General features: G+C 34.8%; 2 protein-coding genes across 6 annotated transcripts in view; both read left to right on the top strand.

Moving 5' to 3' along the window:
• The window catches only part of LOC105196722 (elongation of very long chain fatty acids protein AAEL008004), a 34,260-nt gene extending 28,328 nt beyond the window's left edge, over nt 1-5,932 (top strand). For 2 of the 4 annotated variants that reach the window (XM_011162794.3, XM_039457728.1), the window contains exons 5-6: nt 629-871; nt 1,483-5,743. In XM_011162794.3, the coding sequence (XP_011161096.1) occupies nt 629-871; nt 1,483-1,839 (600 nt within the window). In that variant the 3' untranslated portion in view covers nt 1,840-5,743. Of the gene's footprint in view, nt 1-628; nt 872-1,482 lie in introns of all 4 variants that reach the window. The other 2 variants (XR_005576410.1, XM_011162795.3) reach the window with 2 other exon arrangements.
• Nucleotides 5,933-8,589: 2,657 nt separating this feature from the next.
• Nucleotides 8,590-17,887, top strand: LOC105196723 (cell division cycle and apoptosis regulator protein 1). 2 transcript variants are annotated; one of them, XM_011162797.3, is made up of 15 exons: nt 8,590-8,978; nt 9,502-9,629; nt 10,007-10,278; nt 10,361-10,612; nt 10,882-11,148; nt 11,221-11,446; nt 11,609-11,886; nt 12,647-12,902; nt 13,940-14,005; nt 14,094-14,297; nt 14,403-14,582; nt 14,676-15,026; nt 15,154-15,523; nt 15,608-15,951; nt 16,060-17,887. In XM_011162797.3, the coding sequence occupies exons 1-15, from the start codon at nt 8,921-8,923 to the stop codon at nt 16,345-16,347; spliced, it is 3,540 nt and encodes a 1,179-aa protein (XP_011161099.1). In that variant the 5' UTR covers nt 8,590-8,920; the 3' UTR covers nt 16,348-17,887. The 2 variants fall into 2 exon arrangements, with proteins under 2 accessions (XP_011161099.1, XP_011161100.1); XM_011162798.3 differs by having other exon boundaries at nt 8,591-8,978; nt 10,885-11,148.
• The last annotated feature ends 4,752 nt before the right edge of the window (nt 17,888-22,639 follow it).

Genomic DNA, 22,639 nt, shown 5'->3' on the forward strand with positions numbered 1-22,639 from the left:
AGAGAATAAAAGAATCATATTATTTATGGCCATTTGATATCTATATAAATATATTGGAATATTTTTTATAAAGTTGAATCGGAATAGTATATGGTTCGTTGTATCAGTGACACGCCACTCACGATTCATAATCAAAAACATAAAATCACACATTTTATGCAAATTATAAAAAAAGAGTAACACAATACAATTTGCAAATTATTTTGATAATAATTTAAACATAAAAATTTTTTTGTCTGAATATATAGCGTGTTTCATAAATAATTTACAAATAATTAAATATTAAATATATGCGATATCATAATATTTACTAATTATTTATTTATAAAGTTAAGTTAATTTTTTCCAGCTAAAAAATTATGGTTGTACTTGCAAGATCATTTTTTGAGTGATAATCTGATAATACATGCATCTGTACATGAATATATGTGTGTATGTGTATGTTAAAACAAAATTTTATCCATTTCTGAAAATAGTCTCTAATTTAAAAAAGATTGTACAACACTGCATTATATTAATCAAGAAATAATTTGTGAGAGAGGGGGGGGGGGATATTTTAAGTAAAATTGCCGGAATACCAAGAAAACTAATAAAGAGACTAATTAAAAATTTTGCACAATTATTTCAGCTGTTCTTTATCCTGAGGAAAAAGAACCAACACGTTTCAACGCTTCACGTAATTCATCACGGGGTAATGCCTTTCTCTGTGTGGATGGGGGTGAAATTTGCACCGGGCGGCCACAGCACGTTTTTCGCTCTCCTCAACACCTTTGTACACATCGTGATGTATTTCTATTACATGGTAGCCGCGATGGGGCCGCAATTCCAGAAGTACATCTGGTGGAAGAAGTACCTCACTGCCATGCAAATGGTAAGTTCGGCATCACCTCGCGTCATTACGAATTTAGAAATAACAATTGCAATTATTATAGACCTACACTCGTTAGTGACAATTGCTTACAAAACGCAGTATCCTTTGGTAGCATTCTTTCGATATTTCGTCGGCAATTTAGTATTTTATACTATTTTTCAAATGTATTTCACATTTAATATTGTAATACTCAATTTATATTACTTTTTTAATACATTAATGAATGAGAGATTTTTTTCGCGATAATGGATATGAAAGACTGGAAAGAATACCGTTTCGGGTACCGTTAAAAATTTATTTTCGCGGAAAACGTGTAACTCTTAATCGTAAAAATGACCGTTTCTGATGTCCAATAAAATTAATTAAATAAATGGAATTGACAAAGGGGATTAAAACGAATTACTGACCGAGTTCTCAATTTGAAATCCTATTCACTTTGTAATCCCACCCATCTGTCGGTATTGCTATCGGTTTCTGTAGTCTTTAAAATACATCGAATATTTCGAGCCATCGCGAGTCGGCGATATAAATTTCGCATGCCATAGAGCGTTTTTTTGTATTATCACTTTCATTATTACTTACCTGATAATTATCCTTCCTTCTGCTTTCAGGTACAATTCGTGTTGATCATGGGCCATCAATTCCAATTGCTCTTCACTGAGTGCAACTATCCGCGAGGTTTCATGATCTGGATCGGCTTGCACGGTGTCCTATTCCTCGGGCTGTTCTCAGACTTCTACAAGACGAAGTACAACGGCGGCATGAGGAAAAACTCCGCGAAGAAGATGCAAAACGGTTCATCCGGCGGCGCTTGCATGCCAGTTTTGGACGATAACGACAGCGCGATGCACAACGGCGTGTCCTCGTATGCCACAATCTATAACAAGGAGTACAACAGCTGTTACAGCAACGGCACGAACAACGGTTACGTCGCCAATAATAATATCGCGGAGAAAAAACTCGCTTAGGACACGTGGGAAGTTCAAATATTTTTTTCGGCGTACCGGTCAGCCGTTTACGTTGATCTTATCGTACCTACAATTACCATTTGTCTATTGTGAAAAATCATTTCTCGCAACATGTTCACAAACATAGGAGAATACAAAGTCAAATTACACATATGTTGTGTAAGGAGGATACAAGAGACTAGGTTCTTAAACGAAAGAACTGGCATGTATAAAACGAGCCGTCTCGTTAAATATTCTGCATTAGCAGAATATTTAACGAGACGGCTCGTTTTATACATGCCAGTTCTTTCGTCTAAGAATCTAGTCTCTTGTATCCTCCTTACACAACATTTGTGTAATGTGTTCACTAACATAGTTGTGTTCACTAACATAGTATCACATCGACGACAAGGGCTGTTGCAATGTCCGTGTTAAAAATAATAGGAAGAGAGTGAAGGAAAAAAAAAACAAATGCGATACAACTAGAAGAAAAATATTAAATCATTTTTGAGTCTTCGTGAGACTTTTAAATTAGTGAGTCGTGACATCTGCCATACGAAAATAGAACATCGATAATATTATCGGAGAAATCGTTAATAGTTCAGATAAGAGCATTAGCGGAAAAAACCGGGAAGACTACTTTTATGTGGTTTTCATATTTTGATTAAACTATAGCAATTTATAAAATCTCAAAATTGCGATTAGTTTGGCTAATTAGCAGAAAAATCGCATTTGACGAGACGTGTGAATGTGAGAACAAACTGAGTATCGTTAAAGCGCACACATATATGACGAAGAATATGGATTTCATCGTCGATAGCTATACTGGCAAGGGTGGCGTGTTCGCTGTGCGTGCTACTTTTTGTTTTTGTACTAATTGTGAATACGTATTGAATACGAGTGTGGATGTTTCTTAGTCGTACGTAATTTTTCAAAGCATCTCCCAGATTGAAGCACATTACCGGAACTAAACCCTTTCCCTCTTGCCATCATTATCGACCTATCTCTTTCTAGCCTCGACTGTGTTCAAAACTCTGGTGTTCTTAAAAATTAGCGTATAAATCAATTTGCCCGAAATATTGTACGACCAAGTTACAGCTACAGAATTTTATTAGTAATTATAAGCTGATTCGAGTAAAAATTATCACCAATGAGTAAATGGAAAATACCTCGTATACCTTTCTTTTTAATAACTGTTGAATTTTCCTTAATATAATTACAGTATCTTGCCATTATTTAATCAGACCTACGAACATGATTTATGATTTTAAATTTGCCCTATATTTGTCCTAAATTATAGATCCCTAAATTTATATATTCTCTTTGAAAATATATTTTATTTATATTACGCTATATTGTCCAAAACATAATGATAATTTATTCAACATAATTTATTAACAACAATAATTTATTAACAATTTTACCTCTTATTGACAATTTTTACTTCTTATTCTGTAGCTTTACGGAAAACTTACGAATTATTAGCAGTACGTGCCAACCTCATCTGCTAGATCTACATAATTACACGTTTAATTCACTCTGCGTGGTTTGATTCTACTACCAATGATATGGCGATGTTTACAGTAAGCTGTCGAAAAGAAATTGGTCATCGCTTTAATCGCTTCGTCTTCGAATATGAACGGCTATGTAAACCGCAGTGCGGATTATTATCATGCAGCACTAGCGCTTTAATCGATCGAAAGAAGTACACGGCATTCATGTCGCGAGAATCACGAAAGTCTAGTGTCGTAGAATCAAGCTTCAAGAAAGTGAGCGCGCACATACTGTGAGTAACAAGCCTCTCTTACACGCAATCTGTGAGTTTAATCACGCGGTCGCGGAGGAGTCGAACGAGTGCGAATGTGTTAAGATTTGTATACACAAACGCGAATAACATTATATTTGAGGGGAAGGGCAAATGTTTAGAGATCGTAATAGTCGCGCACTATAAGATTAATATATTTGTACACACTTCCTATTTTTATGAATATATTATTTATGATGATTCAAAACATAATAAAATTTCTGATGATAAAACGTTTCTCTCGACTGTAATAAATTCAACCTCGGCTATTTTTACAGGCGAACAAGCTAGCTCTAACGAACAAGAGTGAGAAAATGAAACGTATTACATCGTGTTCGTCATAATGAGCTTCCTCATGAAAGTATACATAAATTTGGTGACGAGTAGTTAGCGAAAGAATCTTCGAAAACGAAAATCATCATCGAAAAGCGTTCGCACTTTTTTTTTATTTATACATACAACGAGTTTGTAAAACGTTCCAATCCTGCTTTATGCAAACGCACAATGACTTTTGATTAAACTCAGAAGCGCATATAGTACGTAATTTTATATAAACCTGGATATGAATTATAGAAATGTTAGAGGACTATGTATATTTCTATAGATTATTATACGCATAGGGTTAATTTATCTACGTAAGCGCGTTTTTCTTTTTTTTTCAATTTATCGTAATAAATTTCGAAATTGCAGTACAACGACTTTGTATCAATTTGATCATTCGCTATTCGTTTATCGAAGCTTAGCTTTGTCGCTCTGATTCAGCATAAGCGTAATAGAGAACATTGTCATCTCCATTATAATAAATACGAATGTCAACGCACATACGCATAATCTGAAGAACTGCCGTAATTGAATAAGAGAGCGTGCGCGAAATTTCATAAGAGGCATGAATTAAAAGCGGAAATCTAAGCTAAGAGAAGTATTTAGCGAGTTGTCTCTCAAGCGTTTGAAGATAGAGCTTCATGCGATTTTTTTATCCTACGCACAATAAAATACGATAAAAAGTAAAGTTACTTCCTAACTAGTTAGACGTCTAGATGGTAATTACATAAACGTACTGTGTTACATTATCTTAGTCTTGTTTAAGTTGTGATATTGCGGTATTGCGGTGTAAGAATATTAATTAGCATGTTTAAGAAGAAAGAAAATTTGGCGAAATAGACAACGCGGCGCAAATTACAACTTTTTTATGAGCATCTTCATAGACAACCATTTCTGGCGAGAGTGATAAATCACGCTAGGAGTCTAGAGTCTGTGTCAATGAAGGATCCTACTATTTATTAAAATACACAGAGCTAAATGATGAATGACGTTGCGCAAGACGTTTGCATTTCCTCATGGGATTGTAAAACTTAATAGCAGGAAAATTTCCTGATTCTTTTCCTATTAACGCGCGGACGCAATACTTTTTCTGGAATATATTATCGCTACTTTTTGCACTTTGATTGTACTATTAACTTAAGTGAACGAGCGAGGACTTCTTTTTTACGTGTTAATCACACAATATTTTTCTAATGAGAAACCAGATTGTCTGCACAACAGCTATTTGCGGTTTATTCACAGTATAGCTTTAATTTTTTCATAAATATACTTATGAAATGAGAAAATCATTATTTACTTGGTTAATATCTTATTTTTTCCAGCAACATTTGTATGGAAGTTTTATATGAAGTAAGACAGCCGTGTATACGCCGTATTTTATTTCTTTTTAAATTTAGGCTATTTTATTTTTAAAATTCAAACTCATATATTTGAATCTGCATTTTTCTGAAGTAATCTTTATATTATATTTGTCTAACAATAAGTTTATGCAAAAAACGCAAGAATACGCATAGAAATTTAGTGCATAATGTTGAATAACAAAGCGATACGTAATGTTGAATAACAAAGTTTTCACTTGTACAGAAACAAGCGATCTGCGCGTATGGTGTGCTATCACATTTCACGATTTCATATTTTTAGGCGCACTTAAAAGATCTACTAAAAAGTGCGAAAAACTGTGACAATGAGAGCGTATCGTGTCATGTACCTAAACGTTACGAACTCTGTAATGATTCTCATTATATTTTTGTACATAATTGGGGAGAATTACGAGAGAATAATAAAACGATTGAAGTGAAAGAATTTGGTATGCTCGAATATTGCCAGGGAGTTACACAAACAATACGAAATTTGTTATACTTAAAAGTAAATTTGCTGTATGATTTTTTAATGATATACATATATAATTTATACAATTAATTAATGTTTACGTAAACAAAAATCTACATGTTAAATTACTTTGACAAAATATAAACACAAATATTTATTTTATATTCTTTCATAGGCATAAATATTAATATTTAATACTAATGCTTTTTATGTATACAGAAGATTTTTAAATGTGGGTATCTTTGTGTTTGTGAAAAAATTTGTTTGAATGTCACAAAAATCTCAGCAATACAGAAATATTACAAGATTATTTTAGTAACAAATAATCATTATCATTCATTAAATTTCCAAAAATAGAATGCAATTTTTAAGTACAAAAGTGATACGAATTTTTGCAGACAATAATTATGACTTTTAGTAACGCGAAATGTTACAATAGTAGAAAATGGTATCTTTTATTTTAGATAAAAAATATGTTGATATATAGGTATACTATGTTCATAATGCCTATATATCATGTGATTGCAAAGATTAATAATAAAAAAAAGCTTAATAAAAACAAAAGTTATTTTCTAAATAATTTGTTTTATATATGTATTAATATGTACTTCAGTCATCCAGGAGTTTTGTTTTGTTAAAGAAAATATGCTCCTAATCTGGAATCACAGAAAAGGTTTGGCATACAAATATCAGAATGGATGGAAAATGATTCAATTTTACCACATATAATTCTTTTCTATTTATGTGCATGGATTAACAATTTGTATTCAAATGGATTAGAAATTTTTAATCCATTTCCATTGCTGGGCGTACACTCCTTTTAAAATGAAGAGAATATGGTTTTTTTTATTGAAGATTTAAATTACACATAAAAAAATAAGAAACTTGTGTCTCAAATTTTTTTCTAAAAATATCTTCATTAACCTTTCTATTTAGGTTTATTTTTCCTCACATTTACTTTTAAGATTAATGAAGATGTTTCCAGAAAGAGGAGACAAGTATGTATAATCTGTCATAAAAAGTACATTAAAAAAATTCAACATCCGATCTGATTAATTATCCGATTAAAACTGGAAGTAAAAAATGTTACCATTTGATAGAGCCATTAACTTATACAAATTTGTGGGATTTTTAATAAAAAATCTTTCCTTCCATTTTAATGGGAAATTCTATTTTTAGAACACTGCATATGTGATCTTTTATTTTCTTTCCGTACGATTGTTCATCTACAATTTTTTCGATTCGCTCTTTTTATTTTCATGGTGGGCAGAAACGAGTTTGCAAAATGCCGTAATTGTAAAATAACGAAGAATAATCTGGACAGCACACAACATTTATAAAAGATTTACAAAATATAATAATTATGTAAATATTTTATAAATATTTACGAAAATATTTTTGTGATTTTATATTGAACAGATTATAAAGATCTATCATAAATATCACTTAAAAATATTTATTAAATATGTATAAAATGTTACTATAAATATTAATTTGTTTATTTACCATAAATGTTACATAAAATATGTAGTCTATATTGTAATAACATTTTGAATAAATATTTTATGATTTCTTCGTGTATATAAAATATATAAAATATTTATATATTTAACATATAAAAAAGTAAATAGTAATAAATATTTATAAATATTATGTGCTGGGAAACAGATGATATATCGCTCACCTTGTAGCCGCTTTCCCGGGCATCTCTCGCCTTCGTCAACGCTGCGTTCGGAAACTTCACCCGGGTGCACCCGAGGAAACTCAAACTGTTCCACAATTTGTGTAATAGCGATGGAGTCGTTCAGATTGTACGGAAATATTGGATGCACTCAGGGGTCAAATTTTCACCTTGAAATTTCAAAGTGGATTCGAGTAATTGTATAGCGGTTTGAGTTTCGTCGAGTGTAGCCGAGTGAAGTTTCCGAACGCAGCCCAACATGGGGGCATTTTCACACGGCACCCGCGCAACATTCGCGAAAACGCGATTTGCGATAACACGCGCGTAAATATCGCTCACGAAAATGCGAATACGGTCGTGTGTCACTTCGTACGAAATTCCCGACGTTGATCGCGTGCGGCACGCACTTTTTTTCGATCGCGCGGCAACGCGGAGGATCGACGCGACGAAAATTTACGGCCAAGGCTGCGTTCCGTAACTTCCTACTCGAGCTGTAACGAACAAATGATGGAGGAAATTCGAAAATCAGCGGCAACTTCACGCGCCACCAGACGGGTACTTTCGCGGTACGGCGGTGCTACACTTTGTACATCCAGCGCGATAACGCGCCAGATACACCAAACTCCTCTTCCCGTCCCGATATTCCACATTCAAACGCGAATAAAGGAACAAGGTTAAGAATGTATTTTATAAAGCACACGGCTCAAAATTGTATCCCTCTGTCTCCCTCCTCTCTCACACCCTCTCGATCAGCGGCAACCGCGGCAACTTCACCCTTAATACGCCGTGAGTCAATTTAACGACCAAGTCGACCGCCAATCAGAAAAATCAAAATTCAATACTGTACGCATGAAAATATAAAAAAAAATATTGATTGTGATTCTACATAAATTAATATAAATTAATATTGATGTTCTGAATGTATTCGACAGTAATATTTTGCTCAGAGCTTTGAGCTTTCACGCGAATCTTTTTTGATAGAAGGTTGGTGGCCTTCGCTGCTGTCTCGTTTCGAAGACGTTCGAAAGACGATAGAGTGTTCACGAGAGAGAGAGAGAGAGCGGCGACCGGAAGCGGTGCGCGACCGCTTCCTGTGGCCGTATTCTGTAACTCTTAACGACAGCTAGGGATATCGTTACGTGTCGTCGCGCAGCTTTTCTACCATGTATAATATCTGCGCAACGACGCTGTAACGATACCGAATTGTCGCTAAGGAGTTACAGAATTCCGCTACTGGTCGGTCGGAGCTGGTCGGAGCTCTTTCGCGCTCAAGGCAGAGGCAGAGATAGGCAGAGAGAGGGACGCCGCAACGACTCACGTTGCACGTGTGGTGTGGTAAGCACGTCCCGAAAAGATGGCGCCCGAATGAAGGACGCTGAGCGCGAGTGTTTGCCAGTTCCGAAGTCGCGTTTCGCACACATCCGTACAGTCAGGGCCCCGACGTGGTCGGCCCGCCCGTTCGCAGAATGAGCAATTTGTCGCCGTTCGGTGGCGGCAAGAATCCACCGTGGGTCCGCAATGCAGGTGAGCAGTTCTCGACGCGCGTTTTTCCCATTGCGAGACAGAGACGAACGATGGTGCTTCATGTGTCACCCTCGTCATCGTCGCCGTCGTCGTTGTCCCGTGTGCAACGTGACGGAAGGCTGCCAAATTTCTTTTATCGCCTATCTACTCGCGCACGAGTGCAGCTTCGATCGCGATTCGTTACGCAAGCCACCGACGCGTGCAGCCGTTCATTTCGGAGCACAAGTCACCAACGCCACGCGGTGACCTCTAAATTGGCCGTTGCTAATAAAACGATGCTCCGGAAAAAACGGTTGTTTTATTTCTTCCCCGTGTTGTCGATTATCTTCCGCGGAGCTTTGCCTGGAGCAAAAATCGGTCCCTAACGATTTTCTGAACGCATCGCCGCCAAAATAGAGCAATATCTTGAAACGTTTTGTCCTTTTCTTTTCTTAGCATTTCGTTGTGTGGTGGAGAATATAACAAAATTGCGATATAAATATTTTAACCGCATAATGATTTTGGATGATGTTTTTTGTGAAAGGACAAGGTATACAAAATATCCAGCAGCAAATGTTGGGTCAAGCCATGGGAAGTATCGGAGGACAGCCTATGGTGCAATATCAACAGCAGACCCAACAAGTGTACCAACAAAGTCTGGGGCTGCAGCAGGTAGGATATCAACAATTAGTGTTTTCATGTATTTAGGATCACTTTGACCAACTCTGATTAACTTTAATCAATGATTAACTGAATCAGCAGAGTTACCAACATGGAAAGTAAAACAATTTATTATTAGAACAAGATGGAAAGTTTTTTTTCTATTTATATTCTAATTGGGTGATAATAGCATTTAATATATTTTCTAATTTTCACAGAGATAAAATTATTAATTTTTTATTATTGTTTTTTTTTTATTATTTGATAAATGTGTGCTGTTGGCAGCACTACTGATAGAGTTAATCATTGATTAAAGTTTATCGGAGTTGGTCAAAGTGGCTTTCAATATTAGATTAATTATTTGTAATGAGGTCAATGATTATACACAGCCTAATATTACCATGGCATCCATGGCAACCCTTGGATCAAATTTACCATCGGGTATAGCAGGACAGCTGTATCCCCAGGTTGCTACAGTTTCTTATCCAACGCCACGAGCATTGAACACAAACGCTTTCCAACCTTCTGTGGCTGGTGTACCACAGCAGGTGCAACAGAATGTACCTTCCTCATCGACAAAACAGAGAGTTTTCACAGGCACTGTTACTAAAGTACATGATAACTTTGGCTTTGTAGATGAAGATGTATTTTTTCAAACTAGGTAAGTAAACCAGATACAAGAAGATACATTTTTCTTATGCCTTTGCATACTCTAATGGGTCTCTTTTTTTTCTCTGTTTCAGTGCATGCGTGAAGGGATCTAATCCTGTAGTAGGAGATCGCGTGCTCGTAGAAGCGTCCTACAATCCCTCAATGCCATTTAAATGGAATGCTACTAGAATACAAGTGCTGCCCATGGGTAACAATAGCAACAATGCAAACACTCAACAAACCAATCCGCCGAACCGTCAGCAACAGCAGCAACAGCAACAGCCGAATAGGACGTCGGGTACTTACAATGCTGTACCTCCTCCTGCAGAAAATCCTAATAACAGGTGAAAATGATCATTGATTATGTTACATTGAATATTCTAATCACGCTTTCATAATATCAATGTCAGTTAATTTAAATTTGTCAGCTGTTTATGCAACAAATATTCAAACTTGAAGACAATTATTGAGAATAAGATTTAAATAATCAAGACTATTTGAATCCAACAAGTGCTTTAGTATATTTATAAATCTAGATTTTGAAACCAAGTGCAAGTTTTGATGTATATTCTTGATAAATGATGCTTAATCGATAAAATTCTACATATCGTAGTAGGTTTACAACAAGTACGACAAATTCCAACACTACCAGCAACCGTAACAAAGTCAGTAGAGTAAGAGAAAGATCTCCTCGCGAGCGGAGGAATGACGACGAGGAGATAGAAAGAAAGAGACGTCGCGAAGAGAGAATAAGAGAGCGTGAGAAGAAGGAAGACCGAAGCCCATCGAGGACCAGAAGGAGCAAATCGCCGAGGCCTCGCCGGCGTACGCGAGTTGTACCGCGTTACATGGTGCAAATACCGAAAATTGCACTTGACCTGTAAGTGCAATATGATCCATCTTATGTACGCGCATCATATTGGCAGAATTTTATTGCTGCTTATTATCACAGGCCTGAAGCAGATGTTCTTGAGATAAGAAGACGCTATCAAAATATGTACATTCCTAGCGACTTCTTTTCCACTAACTTCAGATGGGTCGATGCCTTTCCACCTCATATGCCATTTACTCTTAATAAACCGTGCTCCTTTCATGTTATGCATAAAGATGTTGATCCGTGTAATGAAAATACAGCGGTACTAGAACCATCGGATGCCGATTATCTGTTCTCTGCGAAGGTCTGTCACAAAAGTTGTGTTACGGTCATCATATATGACAAGTTAACAAGCAATTTAAAATTGTGTATAAAAGCGTATATTTGTAATGTAATAGAGATCTGAATACATACATATGTGCATCAAAATAATTTCTTGTACTGAATGTTTCTTAATTATTTTTAGGTCATGCTTATATCCATGCCTGCTATGGAAGAGATATACAAAAGATGTTGTGGCGTTTCCGAAGATAGAGATCCCGATCGCGATTACGTTCACCCTACACGCCTTATAAATTTCTTAGTAGGCTTGCGGGGGAAAAACGAGACAATGGCTATAGGCGGGCCGTGGAGTCCCTCGTTAGATGGTCCTAATCCTGAAAAGGATCCGTCTGTGTTAATTAGGACAGCCGTGAGAACCTGTAAAGCGCTTACCGGCATAGATTTGTCCAGTTGCACTCAGTGGTATGTCTTTTTAAATAGAAATACTTTTTGTTGAATGTACATCTCTGGAGCACTTTCATGAACAGCTTTTTTTTAAAGCCCCGATTCGTTACCAAAAGAGCAATGTGGTATCACTGAATTTTTCTGCCCGTTAACATTGCACATTCTGTATTTCCGTCGATATCTCTTTACAAACTGAAGGTCACAATTGCGGAATTTTTCTTTTTTTTTTTTAAATTCCATCCTTTTTTCTCAATTGTTTAGGGCTACATTTCTAAAACTATCTCTCACGACATAAAAACGAATTATTCGAGAAATAGAGTCTAGATAAAACACTATGATGTTAAGATATATATACGATAGGTGTACTGTCCACAATTTCGACAGAGAGTAACTTCTAATATCAGTTCTCTGACTTGATAAACTATAAGATTGTAGCTCGATCTCTCTTCAATGGAGGTATGTATTGTATTGTAAACACGAGCGACCGATGGAGATTGCTGCACTGGATCCCGGTTTCGAGCACACCCTTCCCCTCGTCGACGACGATACACGAGCAGTCGCGGCAGAACAAATCATCACTATTGTTCTATTATTATATGATTGTGACCCACTGAGTTGTGCTTTCTCTCTCAAATGGTCTCTGCGTTGTGCGCTGTACGTGGCTTTGTATGCAGTGCGTGGGCTTTACGAACAAGCAAGCGAACACTTAGCATATAAGGCAACGCTAAGCGGCATTAATCTGACTTGATTTGGGTATTGTTTTTTCCTTGCGGCACAGGTACCGCTTCCTGGAACTCTACTACAGACGCGCGGAAACGACCCACAAGTCCGGGCGAGTGGTACCCTCTCGCGTTGAAACCGTCATACTATTTCTCCCAGATGTATGGAGCTGTGTACCTACCAGATTGGAATGGGACGGGCTGCAACTCAACTATAAGAAACAACTGGAACGAAAGTTGCTGCGTGCTGCCTCTAATCCCGACGATTTGGATGCTGCCAATGAGACTGATGAGGCTGCCGCCGCTGATCAAAAGGCACTGCCAACATCATCCCATAATTACTTTTACATCTTTTTATTACATTATTATATATTTATATATATATATATATATATATATATATATTCGTGCCACCGTTTCTTCCCATTACTAAACTGGATTTTCAATAGGCTATACTTGTCCATCGATCCTATTAGTAAATTAATTTATCTCGGAGATACTGCCTTTGTTTCTTTTATGCAACAGATTTCATTCGTCATCGGTTAAAAAAAAAATTACAATTTAGGTATATTGGATATATTAACGTACGGGATATGTTTCATTGATAGACAACAGTAAAGTTACCTTAATATGCAAATGTAGTTATATTAATAATAGATGTCTAAACTCCAGTCTTTTTAAATGAAATACATGTCTATAGATTTGACTTCTTTCATAAAATGAGTGTCTTATTTTATGGGACAAGTCATTTATGATATAGCAAAACTAAAGTGTCATATATGTACAACTTTTAATAAGGCAAAGCTTGTATGTATATAAGTATATTAAGATTGTTGTTTTATTGTTATGTGTAAATTAATGAGAACTTTTAATGTAAACGCTTTTAAATGTGGCAAACGAGGATCGAAGGGTAATGTATCGCTCCCTTAGCCAATGGCAGTTCACATTGCATTAACAAGAGAAGCAAGCAAACCTAGCTCGGAGAAGAGCGCAGCTGAGCCATTCCCTTTCCTGTAAACCTTCACCAACATTGAGAAATCATTCAAAAGTTTTTCATTTAATCATCGTTTTATACAACATTATTGATATTATCCATAACCTACCGAATCACACAGACACCAGAGCCAGGACACTATGAGATTCTAGCAGTTACTTGAGTCATACTTGACGGTCATCGTGAATGAAGATATGTGTATATCGTTACAATGTGAGAGAGTGTTCGAAAAAAGTAGAGAGTGATGAAAGAATGAAGAGGGAGTGGTTTCGTTTCGTTATAGGGGCTGCTTCTGTTTTGTAGTTTTCTCTCTGGGCTTTTTACTTCTCTTTCATTAACGTATATTTTCTTCTTTCAGGATGATTCGATGCCCGAGAAAAAGGATCCTACGCATTATTCCGAGTTAGATCCAAAATCGATGAACGTTAGTATTTAAATAAAGGAACAAAATTATATTCTATCTTTAGCCTGATACTTTCCAATTTAAATCTAATATGTCTTGATCAATGTAGGTGAACGAATTGCGTCAAGAATTAGCAGCTCGTAATTTAAGCTCAAAAGGTTTAAAGTCACAATTGTTAGCTAGACTTTTGAAGGCTGTAAAGTCCGAGCAAGCCAAAGAAGAAGGTCGGCAGGACGAAGCGGATGAAAATGAAGAAGATGTCTCACCAACATTGAAGGAAGAGGATGACAAAAAATTCAGAGATAGTAAAGATGTAAATAATCGATTCAAGATAGTTTTGATACCGACATTGAATATAAAATGATTTCTTGACAATGTTTCATACTTTTAATGATCTATTCATTTTTGTTATTTACAGCATGATGAAGATAAAAGAAAACTTTATGAACGCGAACGTACTGTACTCGAAAAAAGATACACTTTGCCTGATTCATCGCACATTATTGTTCATCCATCTAGAATGGCTAAGAGTGGCAAATTTGATTGTACAGTGATGTCTTTGAGCGTGTTACTGGACTATAGACCAGAAGATACCAAGGTATCTTATACTGTATTTTATGCTTTAGAAATTTGAATTATTTTCACTTATTTCAAAAAAGACATGTGCTATTTAAATCTTTTGAATATGTAGGAACATTCTTTTGAAGTATCTCTCTTTGCGGAATTATTCAACGAAATGTTGATGCGAGATTTTGGTTTTCGTATCTATCGTTCGTTATCCAGCCTCCCTGAAAAAACCAAGGAGAAAGACGAGGATAAGAAAAAGGATAAAAAAGATGATAAAAGAGATGACAAGAAAGACGATAAGAGGAAGGAAGATGAAAAGAAATCCAGTAAGAAGGATGAAAAGCGAGACGATAAGAAGAGAGAAGAAACTAAGGATAAGAAAGATGAAAAAGATGCGAAATGTAAGGTGGACGACAAAGACAGAGAAAAGGAGAAAAATGATGACGAGGAAGAAGATGAAGATGATGAATCAGATGTAAGAAAGAGAATTCATCTTTTACATTCTATGTTTCATATAAAAACATTTTCTTTAAATAGCATTTATATAATATATAATGTAGATAAATGCATTTTTTGTAATATAAACATTATTGCTTATGTAGGATGATGACTCTGTGAAAGACGGTCGGAAGGACAAAGATAAAGACGGAAAGAAGAGAAAAACAAAATTATACACACACGATCCTTATCTTTTACTCTCCTTTGTGTATTTTGATCAGACGCATTGTGGATATATATTTGACAAGGATATCGAGGAACTCATTTATACCTTGGGATTAAATTTGTCAAGAGCTCAAGTGCGTAAATTAGTACAAAAAGTTGTTACGAGAGATTCTCTACATTATCGCAAATTAACGGACAAATCGAAAGAAGATGACTTAAAGGATGAAAAGAAGGACGATAAGGAAAGTGACAAGGGGGAATCAGGCAAAGCGGATAATGAGGAGGATATATTACGTTCGCTCGCTCTTGGTAATTCATTGCACATTTTTCCAGTATGAAACGTCACACAATATGCTATTAAGTATAATTATTACTATGCATTCACGTTTACAGGAAATAAAAAATTATTACCTGTATTTGTGGGTAGTGGACCACCCTCAAAAAGAGCACGAAGAGAGGACTGTATTGTAGAAAAAACTGATGAAGAAACGATTCCGGAAGGTATCGTTATGTACAAAGGTTCTTTACTAGATGTAGAAAAACTTGTCAGTCAGTTGAAGAGATCTGAAAAAGCACGTTTAGATACCGAGGATCGTATGATGGAATTGCAACACGAGCTAACTGTAGTTAATGAGAAATCGACAAAACAAACTAGTAGTATTAAGGGTCTTTCGGAAGACTTGAAAATGTACAAAGATAAATTACGGAGTTCAGACGAAAAGCTCAAGAAAGTCTCTGTGAGTATATATGTTTTTTGAAATTTTTTTAGTTTTTTCAGTTTTTTAATTCATAAGAAACATAAATCAAAAATATCATTTTTTTTTACTTTCTTATTTTCTTCTCAGGCGGATTGCCATAGTTATCTGACTGCTGTGAAAAATATATATCACATAGCAGCCAAAGTGATGCAGAGTGATACGAGAAAGGTAGAGGTAGTAGAAATTCAAGATGAAAAGGTTAGCGGAGAGATAAATGGCTCCGAGATGGAAAGCAAGTTTAAAACCGATACTAGGTGGGGAGATAACAAAGTCCAAGTGAAAAAAGAACCCACCGATGTAGACAAAGATAAGAAATCTGACAATAAAACTTCTGTCAAGAGAGAAATTGCTGAAGCTGACAAGGAAAAGAAATAAATCTTATCTATTTATTATAGTAAATATATGCACCGACATGAAGTTTAATCTTATTTCATGTGCACGTGTGCATGCACACGTGCTGTTAGAAACACACAAAAAAACAAAGCAGATGCAACTAGCAAGAGGTTTAGCCAACACCAAACTAAGTGATTGGGACTCGATTTTGTAACTTTTTTCACTCAAGTGATAATATGTGATGGCATCTTTAAATAGTAATAACAAAGAGAAGCACTTAAAAGCATGCATAACAATTCATAAAATCATCGTTAAAATATCTTTTTTTTTTCTTGAATTTTTTCGCATCATTCAGAATAAATGGATAAATTTAAAAAGGCTTACAAAATACCATTGATCTGCCATTAAATGCCAGATATTGATACGCCGATAGATTATATCATTTATAAGTTCAACAATATATTAATACCAGTTATTTGATTCAGATAAAAAATGCGTGAAGGTTTTTACTGAAAGTAATAATAATGTAAACATGAAATATGTGTTTTCACCATCGTTTGTCTACATTATCATAAAATAATTTTTTTAATGAAACTTATCTATAAGAGCATTTGGAATTATTTTGTGTATTTTAAACTTAAGTTATATATAACATAATATCAATTAGATCGTAATACATACATTTTTGTTATTTATCATTTTTTAAACTATGTTTCTTAATGAAAACAGATTGATAATTTTAATCTAACATATGATACATGCTTTAACGCAATAAATGTAATACCAATGATAAAATTATATCAATATTTGGTTTCTGTAGGCATATCTGTATTATTGCGTTTTTATTGAATCTTGCGAAATTCTCTCTTATCTCGCGCGCTGCTGATCGATGTTATAATATAGCCACAGCATGCGAAGTATTTCAAATTTGTTCTTATTGAACAATTGTTTAAAGAAAATTTATTTTTTGAAATTGTTCAAAAGTGACTAAACTTTCCAATAATTTTGAGAATAATGAAATAAATAATTATTTTATTACTGTGCAGCAATAAACAAATTTTTTTGTCGTATGTTGTAGATGAGAAAATATCTATAGTTTCAAAGCAATTCGAGTCAATGAGTTTTTTTTCTTAGCCTAAGCTAGTATAAATACAAATTCATAATATCCTTTAAGTTATACATTGTACGTCCACCGAATGTCAGACACATTTATCCAAAAATTATACTACGCAAAAACGTGTTCTCGAACGTGAGCGATCGTGCGTGATCGCGCGTTCTATCTCTCAGACTTGCAGTTTGCAACTCACGATGCCAAGGATACTATTTTGTACATATTTTAGCTATTATATAGAAATTTTTTGTAGTTTATTAATAGAAGGCCACGTTCTTGTCAAAAAAAAGAAACAAAAGTAGCACCGTGTGAGAATATATAAAATAAGAGCATAAAATGCGCAAAGTTCTGAAACTGTGTATGTCAACTGCTATACAAATCTTATAAAAAAAGAGAGAAACTGTAATTATCTCCTTGGGCACATGGTAGTCAAAAATACAACGGTAACAATAAAAATTGTTTAAACAATGACATGCGTGTTTGATAATTTATAATACCAGAGAGGAACCTGAGAGCGGCCACGGCGGTCTTTTTCCTATAACGCTTCGAAACTCCCGTACACTAGTGACGCACATCTATTCTGGTCAGAATGGGAACTACGTGTCACAGCCATTTTGCAACCCGCCGTTAAAAACAGTGTTGATGTTAGCACGGATAACAACCCATATCCATCTCTCGAGAAATGGATGTAGGTTGTTGTCCGTGCTAACATCCATTTTGCTGCAAATAAAATCTGACGCGTATCGCATATGTTGCATCCAGAACAGGGGTCCAGAATGTGCACAAATGATTAATTACGTCTACTTTCGCGTAATTTTTATTTATTATAGTCTGAATTATTTACATTAACATTGATATTAATACATATCAATACGTTTATGCCCATATTTTGCACAATCATATTTTTACTTAAAAAAGGTGTTTAATAGTAACAGAGAGAATTTGAATCTTTAATAAAGAAACATTCATTTTACGCAGTACTTAAAAAATAATTGTAATTAACATCGCATCATATGATGAAGAAGAAATAAATGTTTTTCCACGAATAAATATACCATCTTTTTATTTTTACATAATTCTTTATTATTTAAATGTCTTCAAATTATGCTTTTGAAATATTAGCTTTTTTAATATTTTTAAATCTTGACGCAACTCTCTCTCTCTCTCTCACTCTTTCTCTCTTTCTCTCTTTCTCTTTTAACGTGATTGTCCTTTAATTGTTTAGGCCTTCAGTTAGAGAGAGAAAGCATCGCGGTGATAGACATGGAGCAAGCGGCGATGTTATCTCTATGGATACCCTCCTCTTCACTCCCCTCTCGACCCATCACGTTTTTCGTGATACGTTTAGGCCGTGAAATTCAGAAAGAAGATTTCGGACGATTTCTGCGCAGGGACGTAGAGAGACTAGAAAGCGTCCACTCTTTTTTTATTATGTTACAATGGCATATACATGCATACGCATGATTTACAAATGACAATACGCGCGATTAATATGGCACAATAAATAATAATAATAATAATAATAATAATAATAATAATAATAATAATAATAATGTAATAAAAATCAATGAAATATATGGATACTTGAGTATTATTTTTATTCTCTAACTTACAAACGTGAAGATTATTGATCTGATTTTAATACAACCTTTCAACAGTTTTTACGAAATATCACGTAAAGATTAATCAAAACTTTACAAAAAAAATTAATTAAGAATTATATAATAATATACGATATAAGGTATTAAAGTGTTAATCAGTAAAGTAACGGATTTTAATCAAATTCTTCTCGATTATTAATCGATGGCAATTGTGGAAATGATGGAAATGGGATGGCAAAGGGATGGAAATATTGGAATGAATGCAATGATGTTAATGGAATGGCAATAATGGAAATGAAGACAATGACAATATTTATAGCCTGACGGCAATGACGGCAATGGTAGAAATGATGGCAATTATGACAATGTTCTCGATGTTAATGATGGCAATGGAATGGCAATATGGAAATAGAATCGCATAATGAAATGAATGCAATGATGGAAATGTTATCAAAAAAATGGCAATGATGGCAACAATAAAAATGGTGGCAATGTCGGCAGTGGCGGCAATGGCGTAATAATAATGGCAATGATGAAAATGGGATGACAATGATGGCAACGATGGCAATAATAACAATGATGGAAAAGATGAAAAATAGGCCATCCCATTGGATGGCATTGATGGAAAGAATGCAATTATGGAATGCAATTATCGATTCCTGAATGACATGAGCTTGCTGCTGTATTTGGTCTGCAGCCATATAATATTTCCATTTCATCATAGAATGGACAACGTTTAGTTGCAGCTCCACTAACATTATTATCTCTTTAGCATTTAAAGTATGCAAGTTTTAAATTTTTTAATTTTAGCTTTATCTGCTCTGCAGTTTTATTGTAACCTCTTTGTTCCATTTCTGAAACAAGTAGCCGGAAAATTTCAACATGTTTATGTCTTTTTCCATCCATTATTGATAATATTTGTTTTTCCGTGCATAATTCTAAAAAAACACGCGTCTCCTCTTCTTCCCAATTTTGTCTTTTTTTACACATTATATTAATTATCGCAGATTTATTCTCACAAGACGAAGACATTATTATGTGGTTAACTCAGAAGCAGAAGATAACTGCAATATCTCTTGTGCCAATCTTTTATTGATATAGCTGTCAAACATTGATCTTTATTGTTCCTTACTCTCATTCGAAATAATCCTTTCGTTCTGTCTGCTATTAGTACTGGATTGTTATTTTCAAGGATAATTGACTGACTTGCATTTGCTTGTTGAGTGTATCCTTTATCCAATGCAGTTGTTAACGAGAAAAGGTTGAATGTTAACTCTGGTACATACAAGACTTGCTGAAGTACTATGGGATACCATTCCTTACCATTATAAGCTGTCATGTGTACATCGCCCATGTTATATGATTTTAGTTTCGTTGAATCCCCTAACATTATCGTTGCAGAATTTTCTATCGTTGTGAGATTTGACATCCAACTTAGATTTCCAGTCATGTGATGTGTTGCTCCACTATCTTGATACCATGATTTATGATCATCTGATATTTGTTCTATTTCCGTTGCGGACAAGGCAATTGATATGAAAGCTTTTACACCTTCCTTTTGCAATTTAGGACACTCTTTTATAAAATGGCCAACTTCCTGACAATTATTACATTTATACTTTCTTTTACAATAATCCAAATACTCTTGACACGGCTTTCCATGACACTGACTTTTCTGATGTCCAACTTTGCCACATTCAAAACATTTATTGTTGTAATTGCTTGATGACTGATTCTGATTTCCTTTCCATTGTGATAAATTTTTCTTGTGATGCGTTTTATTATAGAGCTTGTTATTTTTGCCTTTAGAAATTAATGCACTTTCTACTGAATTGCCGTCTCTCAATTTTATACGTTGTTCTTCTTGTTGAAGTCGCACCATTAATTTTGAAATTGTTTTATCAGTTGATACTGTCGAATCCCAGGCAGAATGGAAGTGACTAAACCTTTCTGGTAGACTATTCAAAATTCGAGAGATAATCCAATCATCTTCTATTTTTTCACCAATAGCACCCAGCTCTTGCGATAACCCATCTATGGCAAGACAGTTGTCGACTGCAGTTTTATTATCATCGTATTTATAAGCGAAGAATTGCATGCGTAGTCCATCTTTGGTCGATTGAGACCTTTTACTATACAGCGTTTCCAGAAGTTCGAGAATTTCCGAAGCAGTTTTGCATACACGTAGTTTCAATGCTATACTTTCATCAACGTTTATGCCTATGATCGTTTGTGCTTCCAAGTCGTTCCTACACCATTCATCATACGAAGCATTGTTTTTAGAAGGCTTGACTGTAACACCTGTGGCTATATTATAGAGTGCTTTCGTTCTTAGTATAAGATTTACTTTGAAGCGCCATGATGTGTAACTACTTAGACCTGTATTATCAGACTTTTCGACTAGCTTGTCCAAGTTCAATTTTGCTTCAACCATGATAAGATTTCAATACTAATACTTGTTTTATTCTTGTCTATATAACCTCACTTACTGACTTTTACTTGCCTTACTCGGTTTTTTTTTTTTTGTTACGGTACTATTTCCGCTATTTTTGCACCTGGACCCATAACCTGTCGTTATTGTGAGATACAATTGATGTGCAGGGAACCGTGCAAAAATCAGGGAATCTGGAATCGGACCAATTAAGATAGAAATGCAACTTGAACTTTTATTAAAATTATACTCAATGTACACTCAATGGGCTAGCGCCTGCAACAAGAATACAAGTAATTCATTTCTCGCAAACTAAACTAACAATATTGCAACTTAATAATTAAAGGAATATTACATGCTATGCACTTGCACGTATAAAATAATGATTTATCACACTTACGATTAGACAAAGAAGATGAAGAACGACCGTACACACAGTGCATAGAGATACAACAGTACGCCAGATAGTCTCATGAACTAACAAAAAACTACTTATCATGGCCAACTACAAACACTTAAACCCAACAGATCCATTATGATAAAAGTTAAAACTCTTCGGTGGGCTATCAGAACAGAGATATTGGAGAAATTCGCAAAAAAAATATTACTGAAAAATTTCGAACTTTGACTGCTATAACACTTTCATTTTTCACTTTAGCGATTCGATCCATTATGATAAAAGTTAGAACTATTCTAGGGGATATCAGAACACAGAGATAGTGGACAAAGTCGCAAAAAAATTTTACACAAAAATTGCGAACTTTGACTGATATAACTTTCGTTTTTTACTTTAGCGATTCGATCCATTATCATAAAAGATAGAACTCTTCTGTTGGCTATCAGAACACAGAAATATTGGAGAAATACGAAAAAAAATTTTACTCAAAAATTTCGAATTTTGACTGCTATAACTCTTTCGATTTTCACTTTAGCCATTCGATGCATTATGATAAAAGTTAAAATTCTTTTGGTGGCTATCAGAACACAGAAATATTGGAGAAATACGCAAAAAAAATTACTCAAAAATTTCGAATTTTGACTGATATAATTCTTTAGTTTTTCAATTTAGCGATACGATCCATTATCATAAAAGTTAAAATTCTTTTGGTAGCTATCAGAACACAGAAATATTGGAGAAATTCGCAAAAAAAATTCTTCTCAAAAATTTCGATCTCATATAAGTCTTTCGTT

This window comes from Solenopsis invicta, chromosome 15, assembly GCF_016802725.1.
Source record: "Solenopsis invicta isolate M01_SB chromosome 15, UNIL_Sinv_3.0, whole genome shotgun sequence".
In the NCBI taxonomy this organism is placed as follows: Eukaryota; Metazoa; Arthropoda; class Insecta; order Hymenoptera; family Formicidae; genus Solenopsis; species Solenopsis invicta.

Coding starts and splice junctions, on each gene's coding strand:
- LOC105196723 (XM_011162797.3), top strand. CDS start 8,921: ATGAGCAATTTGTCGCCGTTCGGTGGCGGCAAGAATCCACCGTGGGTC. Junction 12,903..13,939: donor CTGCCGCCGCTGATCAAAAG/GCACTGCCAACA, acceptor TTCTTCTTTCAG/GATGATTCGATGCCCGAGAA. Junction 15,952..16,059: donor AAAAGCTCAAGAAAGTCTCT/GTGAGTATATAT, acceptor TTTTCTTCTCAG/GCGGATTGCCATAGTTATCT.